This window comes from Macadamia integrifolia, chromosome 5, assembly GCF_013358625.1.
Source record: "Macadamia integrifolia cultivar HAES 741 chromosome 5, SCU_Mint_v3, whole genome shotgun sequence".
In the NCBI taxonomy this organism is placed as follows: domain Eukaryota; kingdom Viridiplantae; phylum Streptophyta; class Magnoliopsida; order Proteales; family Proteaceae; genus Macadamia; species Macadamia integrifolia.
Window position 1 is genome coordinate 40,083,380 of NC_056561.1, and position 11,302 is coordinate 40,094,681.

General features: G+C 37.4%; 1 protein-coding gene and 1 long non-coding RNA gene across 2 annotated transcripts; one reads left to right on the top strand and one right to left on the bottom strand.

Moving 5' to 3' along the window:
• Positions 1-1,128: 1,128 nt before the first annotated feature.
• Positions 1,129-7,655, top strand: LOC122078615. The gene is made up of 6 exons (XM_042644673.1): positions 1,129-1,581; positions 1,879-2,049; positions 3,201-3,371; positions 3,489-3,668; positions 4,292-4,753; positions 5,950-7,655. Exons 1-6 carry the CDS (start codon positions 1,258-1,260, stop codon positions 6,916-6,918), a joined length of 2,277 nt encoding a protein of 758 aa, XP_042500607.1. The 5' UTR covers positions 1,129-1,257; the 3' UTR covers positions 6,919-7,655.
• On the bottom strand, positions 4,296-5,071 carry LOC122078616. The gene is made up of 4 exons (XR_006140133.1): positions 4,952-5,071; positions 4,685-4,796; positions 4,541-4,603; positions 4,296-4,435 (listed from the first exon to the last, which is right to left on the bottom strand). It is a non-coding gene; the product is annotated as an uncharacterized LOC122078616 (long non-coding RNA).
• Positions 7,656-11,302: the final 3,647 nt, after the last annotated feature.

Here is an 11,302-nt window from a genome sequence, read left to right on the forward strand (position 1 = left end):
AGTCATCCGATGCTCGCTATACCACCGCACTCGTGACAGAGGATGTTTTCACATTTCCCCATGTTATCCACCTCATAAGGTCTCCATTAATCTGAATCCATTTTAGATTCAGAATAACATAGCAAGAAATTAAAATCCAACTCTAGTTTGTGAAATAAACCCGTTTAAGGATTGTCTATGAACCTTATTACCTCAAAAGGTGAAATTGATTCATAAATTGTCCGTAAATGATCTCTTAAACTTTTTTTTTTGGGTATAATGATTTATTAAACAGTTCAATTAATATTGATATAATTTGAAACCATCGGTTTATAATTTAAAACCCAAAGCAAATCATTTACTAAACTATTTTATTTTTTTTTAAATGAAAAACAAATCATTTATTAAACGATTTATCAGCTCCAATTTATTAAACTATTAGATTTAGGGTTTCAAAAATTGGTGAATCAGAACTAGACCTCTGATTCGGATTTTTATCTTTTCAAATCGAAATATTCACACCAAGAATCAATAGATTTTTAGATCAAATGATCAATTTTAGAGTTCTTGGGATCGATTTCAGTCAATTCTGAATTTCAACAACTAAAAAAAAAAATCGATCTGAATAAGGATCGGCAGAAACCGATTCAGTCACCGATTCATTTTCTTAAAACCCTGATTGGGTTCGACTTCGATAAACTGTTTATCGTTGACATACTTCGACGGTGGATATTAATTCTAGAAACATTTGGATTGTTACATGTCGGTAGCTGACTTCGGTGAACAATTGACTAAGCCAGAGAGAGGCATTCAATGCAAGATGCTCAGCTGGCACCGTCTCGGTGTGTTGCTCATGTTTTGTGGGTCCCCTATTACCTTTTTATCTCCGTCCATGCGGAATCCTTTCCACAGAGATGTTAGAAAAAAAAAGAAAGGAAGAAAGTCAAATAGCCAATAATAGAACTACAGATGGCATTTAATATAACGGCAATAACCGTACGACATTGTCTACAGTTTCCACTGTAGTGATTTGTGACCTTTTCTTTACCAAAAAAAGAAACAATTGTGACGTTTCCCTCTTCACAAGTTATTTTTCAAATATCTCTAAGCTTCACAGAAACCTTTTGGCCGTGAAAGATATCCGTTGAACCTCTCTCTGGTTCACACTTCACGCACGCACCTCTCCCCTTTATAGGCTCAGGCCTCCTTCCTTCCTTCCTTCCTTCCCAACCAACCCCAACCGTTGGAGTGTCTCTCTCTCTTGAAATTGCCATCAAAATGCCAAGCATTGCAGTAGCTACAGAGGATGAAGATAAGCCATTAGGCAATGCGGATATCAAGAACACAGATATACGACCTTCTTCTTCTTCGTCGTTGTGTCTTTCCCTGAAGAGAAAACGACCACTCATGATTGAGATTCCACAGGTCTTGAGGGAAATACACACAGACAAGCTCGTATTCCATGAGAAGACGGTCGGAGACCAACCCTTCGGCTTCAATGAATCCGAAGTTGGGGTTTTCTCTATGAAGGGGAAGAAAAAGGTTATGGAAGATACCCACAAGATTGTTTCTGTTTCTGCCTTAAATGGGGATTCTAGGAAGGTAAAACAACTTCTCATTTTCAAAACATCCCATCTCTGGTTAAGTTTCTTATTCTTATCTCTCAACTGTAAACCTTGGATTATAGTTGTTAATGGGTTTACCTCTAAAATACTTTTAGAAACAGGGTTTGAGCTTTTCTTGGTCATAGTTCAAAAAGGCTTTTATGGCCATTTAGGAATTTCTACAATAAAATACTGATCACTGAACAGATCGGTTAAATTAGGTTTGAACCATGAGAAATGCCACTGATCATGTGCAAGGAAATAGGATAAAGATGTTGCTTGTCATGGAATGCAGGGCTTTTTTGGGGTTTATGATGGACACGGAGGTACAAAGGCAGCCGAATTTGTTGCAGAGAATTTACATGGGAATATATTTGAAATGCTGGATAAGAGTGGAGGTAATATGAAGAAGGAAGATGCAATAAAAGCTGCATATCTCAAGACAGACCAGGACTTCTTGAAACAGGTACTTCATGCTTTTGATTGCCTTAATTCTTGTTATTATAGTGAATGTAAATTTCCCTTTTGAAGACTTTTCCCCTGTTTCTGAAATAAATTTTTGGTTTAAATAACTTTATTTTCCACATTTCCTTCTTGGTACTTAAAACATACTTCTTTTCGGGTTGTTATTGAACAAAGCGGTATTCATCCTGGGGACTTAATTATTATCGCTAAATTGGTGAATGTGAAGAGGATTGTGCGTTGAAAACATTTTCCTTACAACTTTGGGCACTGTAATATGTTCTCTAATTTGAAAAGAATTGAAACCTTATTTAGTTTTTCCAGTCGGGTTTAAATCCTTTTCAGGTATCATTGAAATGCAAATGACACAATTATATCTTCATCATAAGAGTATAAACGTTCATACTAATATAGTTATTCAAATAATCCAACCAAAATTCCAAAGGATTAGGTCAAAAGAATGACTGTATGAGTACACACCATGAAAAACATAACTTCTGTAAAAGAAGTCCATGCCCAATCGTCATCATGCACATTGCAATTGGTTGATCCATCATTGGTGAACTCTGGGCTGTTCAATTATCGCCCGCCTCGTGTATAGATGTAGAGTAACAACGGTACTAGTAGAATGCATCTAACTGTAAACTAGATGACCCTGCTTCAGATTGTGGCATATGATTGAATATAGAGATGGTTTACATAGACTTATTTTATAGAGATATGTTATTTATGAGGACTCAAAAAGATATTTCCATTAACAGTTCCAAACATCATATGAATGCAAATTCCAAACTGTGTCCTGTTGTTAAATGTTAACTAGATGACCCTTAACCCCAGCCTGCATAATCAATTTCCCTTTCAATTTAATATGTATGGATGACGACGTTTCATGTATCTAAATTACTGATTGCAATGGTTGTGATATGGTTCACATATATTTGCCTTTTAGATTTAGTATAGTAATTATCTAGTTGGATGCTCTCTCAATTCCATGTCTCATACAAACAAAACAGAACAAAACATGTAAAAGGGTGGAGCGACATAGTCAGAGAGATTATATCCAACAGTTTCCTTCTATGTTCATCTCCTTTTCATTTTTGAAGACTGTTTAATGTTGCTGTAGAATGTTAAATTGAACTTGTGGTATGAACACAGGGTTTAGGCAGTGGCACTTGCTGTGTGACTACCCTGATTGAAGGGGGCGATATTCTTGTTTCAAACCTAGGAGATTGCAGGGCAGTTCTCTGTAGAGATGGCAAGGCTGAAGTTCTCACTAAAGAGCACAGAGCTGGACAGGAAGAGGAGCGTCAAAGAGTTGAAAACAAGGTGTCTGCTGCTGCTGCTTCTTTTTCTTTAATGTAATGAAACCCATCAATACCATGACCAATTATGGGATACTCAGGAATAACTTCTTAGACTGCTTCTTTTCATACTGTGATATAGGGAGGATATGTAGAGATGCACCGAGGAGCTTGGAGAATCCATGGAATACTCTCTGTTTCTAGAAGCATTGGAGATGTTCATTTGAAGGAGTGGGTAATGGCTGAGCCTGAAACAAGGATCCTACATTTGACTCCAGACATGGAGTTTCTTGTCCTAGCCTCAGATGGACTATGGGAAAAGGTTAGTAGGAAGGAACTTGTCTTATCATGGCGTGATACATTATATGCAAAAGTCCTGACTTGGAGAATTTTATGAGTTGTTTGCTACTGTGCTTCTCAATTATTGAATAGGTTATTTGTCCTTTCATCAAATGCTTATCATGTGTCTTTTTGTGAGCATAATTGTGGTAGATATGAGCATATGATTTAGATTAATACTTTCTTTTGTTTAGTTGGGCAATTGGCTTAGACAGGTTGAAAATTTGTTGTGTAATAGCACTAAGACTTGGTCCCAAGGTCCTCTCTCAAAACCATAGCTGGGCCTTACTTTTTTTTTTCGCAAGAACCTGTTAGGATACCAAATATTATAGCTATTATCTTTGTGTTTCTTTTCATTTTCCTTAAGTTCATCAGCAGATATGGCCTACATTAGACTTCAATACAGAAAGAATCCATCTAATCTGATTCTAAGTGGGTGTGATTGGGGTTGTTGATTTGAGTTGAGCTGTTTTCATTTCCCTCTTATTTGGATTCATTTGACTCAGATCTTGCTGTTGAGGACAATTTTATTGTCATCGATTGAGATGTCTCTATCCATCTGACTGGGATTTTTTAAGTAGGCTGTTTTGCTTTCTCTTTCCTTAGGTGGGTTGTCAGGAAGCTGTTGATACTGCAACACGCAGCTGTTTGGCTGCAAACAAGCAGAGATCAAATGTTCTTTGGAAGGAAGACGATGGGGAGTCTGATTGTGACAATGCAATTCCTCTATCCAAGGCACGCAGGATTTCCCTGGTAAAGCAACAAAAAATGAAGAATCACTTTCCAAGAAAAGAAAATAGTGGGTACAAGAAAAGTAATCTTAGGAAAGATGAAAATGAGCCTAATGGTGACAACCTGAGTCCATCATCAAAGTTACAGAGGTTTTCATTGATCAAGCAACAGAAAATGAAGATTCATCTACAAAATCAAGAGAACAACCACCATCAGCAGAGACCAACTACCAGTGGGCTCATGGCAGCTTGTAAGGAGTTAGTGAACCTTGCTGTGAACAGAGAAAGTTTGGATGATATCACTGTCATGATCATCAATCTAAAGAAATTCCAATGCCAGAGCAGATAATCATATTTTTGCAGTTCTCTTTGTGCATTACCTGTAAATATAAAATGATAATTAATTAATGGAACCAGCAATTATCAATTACAAAGATACCAGAATCTCTCTCTCTCTCTCTCTCTCTCTCTCTCTCTCTCTATATATATATATATATATATCTATTGTTTTTCTAATGGACAAATTACTTCCTACATCATTCAACAACTTCTGCATAGATTTTCATTAACAAATAGTCAACAAATTGCACCAGACTATTTTCTTTGCTAACTGTATGACCATGCCTGTCTACCTATATAATAAGATGGGATTGTACTTCTTTACATGGTTAAACTGCTGGTTTTTAAAGGGCTACTTATTCCTGAAATACTTACCTAACTCAAATGCAAAAAGGAAGAATTGGACACATGATTTTGACCAGATCTGCAACTGCCATAGCAGATTGTTCAGACTTTTCTGTAACTGTCATCCCTAGATTCCTCCCTTCATCCCTACTTTTCTGTTAAACATCTCTGCAGAAAGTTAAAAAGTGGAAGTGGGCTTCAAACCCCACATCGGAAAGCTAAACTTTCTAATTTGACTGGAACCCTTTTACCCTACTCCAGTCCATATGATATGGTCCTCCATGAACTCTGTGTACGTAGGAACCTAAACTCCAAATCTGGTGAAAAGGGCTTCTCTCCTTTTTTTAACCTTTCATGGGAAAAGGTGTTTTTATAGAGGTGGAAACGATAGTAGAGTAAAAACCATCTCGGATTCGAAAAGCGGTTTTGTTAAAAAGAAATTAAGGAAGAAATTAATTAATAAACCTCAGTTTCAGAAGCATACAAGGCGTTCAGATTATTCAATATATAAACATAAAAAAAAAATTAAAAAATAAAAAGTTTTGTTCTTTCCACATTTTCTAATCGCCAGTTTGGAAATTGGGTATATATCCATTTTCTTTGCTATGTCTTGGAGGATAAATGCTGCGAAGAACACATCTACCAGCATCTAGGAGTAGATCTTGTGGGTGAACTGAGAGATCTCTCAGTTTCTCCATGAAATATTTTCAGTGCCATTAATTGCTTCTTCCCAGGCGGGTTCTTTCTATCTTTTCGTTCTGATTGAAATTGGCCCAGAAACCCAGCATTTATCTCTGTTTTTGGGGTCGAAACTATTAATTGAAAAGAAAAATGCAAGACCCAATTGGGATTCCTGCTTGCTTTTCATCTGGAGAGAAGCCTACTGATGATCCAGCCGCCGTGACCAGGTCAGGCCAGAGTGTGTTCGTGTCAGTCTATCGGACAAAGATTGCCGGTCAGAGTCATCTGATCACCATCACATGGTGCAAGAATCTACTCCTCCATGGGCTCTCTGTCTCGGTGGAAGGCCCAGAGGGAGAGAGCCACTATAGCTGCAAGGTTGAGCTGAAGCCCTGGTATTTCTGGAGGAAGCAAGGTTCCAAGCGATTCATGGTGAAAGGCAAGGCTGTTGACGTCTTCTGGGATCTAAAATTGGCGAAATTTAACGGAGAGACAGAGCCGCAGTCGGATTACTACGTCGCCGTGGTATGTGAAGAAGAAGTTGTGTTATTGCTTGGTGACCTGAAGAAGGATGCTTACAGAAAAACAGGGTCCAGGCCAGCTTTAACGGGGCCTATCCTGGTTTCAAAGAAAGAACATATTTTTGCTAAGAAGAAGTTCTCCACAAGGGTCAAGTTCCATGAAAAAGGCAGGTTTCATGAGATTTCCATAGAATGCAACAACCTCCACCACCATAATAGCAGTAACAGTAGCAGTAACAACAGTTCTGGTAGTGGTGGGCTTGATCCAGAAATGAAGATAAGGATAGATGGGCACTTAGCCATTAATGTGAAGCACCTCCAATGGAAATTCAGAGGTAACGAGCGTATATCTATGAGTAAATTTAGAGTGGAAGTGTATTGGGATGTCCATGATTGGTTGTTTAGTCCTGGTCTACGGCATGCATTGTTCATATTCAGGCCAGTATCATTATCCACATCTCCATCATCGACGTCGACTTCCTCGTCGCCGCCGTTGTCGTCATTGACGTCAACTCCGGTGTCATCTCAGACGGCGGGTTCTAGTTCAGTAGAAGAATATAATGCAAGTGTCTCATCTGGGTTTTGCTTATTTCTCTATGCTTGGAAGGTGGAATGATGAATTTGAGTTAAAGACAAGGGTGATATTATCATTCTTGAACATCTCCAGCTTTACTGAAGGTAACAGAGCTGAAAGAGGCAAGTGGGTCTTGGCTATATCTTCATGGGCATGGTTGATGTAGGTTCTGATGAACTCTGGAGATTAGGTTTCTCAGGCTCAGTTTCAAGTTGGAACATAATCCAGAGAGAGAGAGAGAGAGAATGCTAAGGTGGCCATCACATGGGAAGGTGGTGGCCCCCCAATGGAGGGGTTGGAAGTTTGTAACAGCTGGTAGTGATTAGATGTACATGAGTGGCCAGGACAGATTGGATCACAAACATGCCCAATAATTCCCAATCTAGAGGCATCTCATATTCAACTTTTCTCTCCCTTATTTTAATCTTTTGAACTCACTTCCACAACCCTCTCTCTCTCTCATCTTGATATGAGAGAACTTTCTGTATATGTATTTGTTTAGAGGAAAAAGGTTAACGATTGGGCATAGGTGATTGAATCAAGCACATGATAGAAGGGCTTTGATGTGTGAGTGTGTTGTGTAATGGTGGGGTTGTGGATGTTGATGGGATAGGGACTAGGGAGCACTGATTTGTAAAACCTTGTGAATGTGCAAATGCATGTGCACAGGGACATGTAGTTTTTGTTTTTTGGTTCCTTCTATTCTTTCTCTCTTTCCTTGTTTTGTGGTTCCAAATTCGATGAAGCTGAAAATTTTAAGAACATTTTGTTATGGTTAACTTTCATTCTCACAATGATGTAATCCCTATCAATCAAACCCTTTTCCCATTATATAATTAAGAGCCATCTAATTAGCCTTCTTAAACAAAATTATTTGGGTCTTTTCTCTTTATCCCTTTCATACTTTAGGTGGTAACTTGAAGCAAACTACTTAAACAGTAATGCTCTGGTTTATTAAAAATTTAGCACCTTACAAGTTGCTGTAATTTTATTTCAGACAAACTAACCTTAACTGTGGACCTAAATTCTCTGCTTACGAAACCACCAACCTTATATTTTTTATTTTAGGGGGAAGGGTGGGGGGGGGGGGGAGTGGGTGGTTTTCAATGTTGGACAAATTGGAGGTTGGTGGTTGGTAGATTGGTGGGTGGAAGATGAGTTTCCAAACATGTACTATGTCAATGCTCTTGAAATAGATGGAACATAGTAGAACCTTGGAGATGCTCCATTTGAAGACCTAGAGGTTATATATGTCAGTCTGACTCAATTTCTCTATGACAAAATAACAAAGTACATTAATATTCATAAATTTCAAAAGCCTTAGTTTAGTTCTAAAACCTTATATTAAACCTTCCACAAAAACAGTTTAAATTTGGGATGAACTGATATAAGACCAAATATATTTTCACAATGGACTATTTCTAATAGTATCCTCATTAATGTCATTACTAATTTCACAATATAATTAGGAAACCTTGAGTGGTGAGTATGACATTTCTGGTTAAGGACAAATCCATTTTATCAATTGTTCGTAATTCTAATTGATTATAGAGACAAATGATTTGACCTGGTCTGATTGCAAAGAAAATAATGGGAAGTGAATGAAATTAGCTCAACCCTAAAAATGAAACTTTTGTAACCATCACTTAATATTATGATTATGTTATAAAGTCCAAATCATTTCCCATTTGCTTATTAATTTTAGGGAAAGATTCTTTGAGCAAGGGACTTGGGAGAGCAAACCAATGAGTAGGAACAACAAAAACGGTAGCAACCATAGGAAGGCATCGAAATTATTTCATGTGAGAAGGAGAAAAATAGGCAACGAAGTGCTAATATACCTTGCCCAAGTGACTTAGAGAATCTTTTTCCTTAATTACTAAATATAAAAAAAGGCACATTCATAATAGTTTTTTCTTAACTCTTCAACCACAGTCATAACTCATAATAGATTATGATTATAAAACTACAAATACTTACCTTCCTTTTACTTGCAAGCCTTCATTTATATCTCCCATGCAATTTAGGGTATGCCAAGGAAAGAATCTATGAAATCATATTTGAATATGGAACCTAATCTAACAATTAAAAAGGAAAATAAAAAAATATATGCTTAGGGACTAGAATAAAGCAAAGGCAAAAGAGAAACTTTCACAGTTCAAATCATAGATCGTTGCATAGTTCAAGAAGCACCTAATGATACAATAATAATAAGTAGACTATATTATTATTCATAAGGGATAAAAACGCAACCTTGCTGGCATAGGGAACACAAGATACAATAGGGTGTGGTAAGACAGTGTTACCCCCACCCATCATGCACTAAAGATACTCCCACATGCTTTGCACTAACAGGGTAGTGTTCTTGCTCCCTATTCTTTAGGGTTACTAATGTCTTATGGTTGAAAATAAGAATATAACACAATAGGTTCAATCTAATTCCCAATAATAGAAAATCAATAATAATGAATAAATTATAAATTCTATAAGAAATAATAAACAATTATACATTTATTTTTTTGGTAGAACAATTATACTTTTATGAAAACAAGGTTACGTGTAATATATTTTGGGTTGAGGAGTACAGAGTTACACTTAAATTGCAACTCCATCAATACATAACTATACGTTGTGTAGTTAATATAAAAAAATCAATCCATAACTATAGGTAGGATAAAATATATTTTTTTAGGTGTATGTCAGACAAAATTTTTGGTGAGTGGTCGGTGAGCTCTCTATTACTTATCTGCCATTTTTCAGTCCAATCTAACTTTGCATTAAGGTTAAAATAATGCAAAGAGAAAAAGTGAAAGAAAATATTTAGGTACAAATTCATGCTATTTTTAGTATAATTTTAAAAAAATTAATAATTTCATGCAATTAAAGGTTATTAAGAAAAAATAAAAATTACATCCCTCTCCTATACTTTGTTGAAATTACACGTGAATCCAAAAGTTTGAAGGAATTACACCCCCTTCCCTAACATTTCTACAATTCTTAACATCAGGTCCAATCCGTCAGTCCCTGTGAATTTGAGAGTATTAATTAATGACGTCATCTAATATCATATCATCTAATGATCAAAATACTTTTTTTTAGAGATGAATTTACCTATGTGCCCTTCCATTAAAACAAAAGAAAAGAGTCGAAAAGATAGTCTTCAACCTTTGTTTTCAACCTTGGAAAGACTCTGGCGAAAGATGGAGACGACCCTTGTTGACTACTGGAATCGCGAATTCATGCCCAAAGGTAGGTGCGTAGGTCCACTCTGCTTCGCCAGGCAATCACAGAGAGGTCCAGAACCAAAACCATAAGACAAATGAGAAAATGAAAATCCAAAACAAAATTGACTGAAATCTGAATTTTCCTATCAAGAAAGAGATAACCGAAATTTTGTCTGTTAGGTAACAAACATTTTTTGCATTGATCGTTCTAAGCATGAATGCTTGGTTACCATTCACACATTAAACGATCATGGGATATGGGTAAACAGAAGCAGCTTGCAATGGTGAGGAACCAGATCCCAATTGGGTCCTCAATTCAGTTCCTACCTCACTGGAATGGCGTGTCTACAAATCGACACTGGTATGACAAATCGGACAAATTGGTGTCGTCAACAGCCATGAATCGACGCATTGAGCATGAAAACTGTGTTCGCAAATGGGGTTTTTCGATCGATTGGTGATTAACAAGAGAAGCTGAAGATTCGATAATGAAATGGGTCCTTCTAGTTCTGGCTGTTTCTCTTGGTATCCGAAACAGATTGCCTGGTTTGAGGAGTGCAAATTGGGAAAGAAGGTCAACTCCGTAATTGCGTAATTGCAACTACTGAGGATATTTGCCTGCAAATATTGCCATATACCCAGCTCTGTTCTGCTCTCAATTCAAACTGTTTCAGTGTCTGCAACACACACACACACACACAGATATTGGAAATTAAAACTCATTACCGGAAATTGAGAAGATTTTGCCGGAAAAGATCCCTGAGAACTTTTAGATTTTAACTGTCGCAATTTTTGGCCGGAGTTGGACGTCTTTTGGAGTTTCGACTGAGAGATATTTTCAAATGCAAGATTTTCAGGCAATGGAGAATCGAGGAGGAGGAGGTCGAGTGTTCGGAGTAGACCGGGGATCACATCCGTTGTCGAATCAAACCCTGAAATGCCCACGCTGCGACTCGCTCAACACCAAGTTCTGCTTCTACAACAACTATAACCTCTCTCAACCTCGCCGTTTTCTGCAAGAACTGTGTACTAGACCAAAGGAGGTATCCTCGGTAACGTTCCCGTCGGCGGGTGGTTGCCGTAAAACCAAAGGGTCGAAGCCCAAACCCAACTCAAAACCACAAGAGGAGAGGAAATCAATGACTTCGCATTCAAGCAGCAGGAATGCTACAGGTTACCCTACTAAGTTTTTTTTTTTTTTT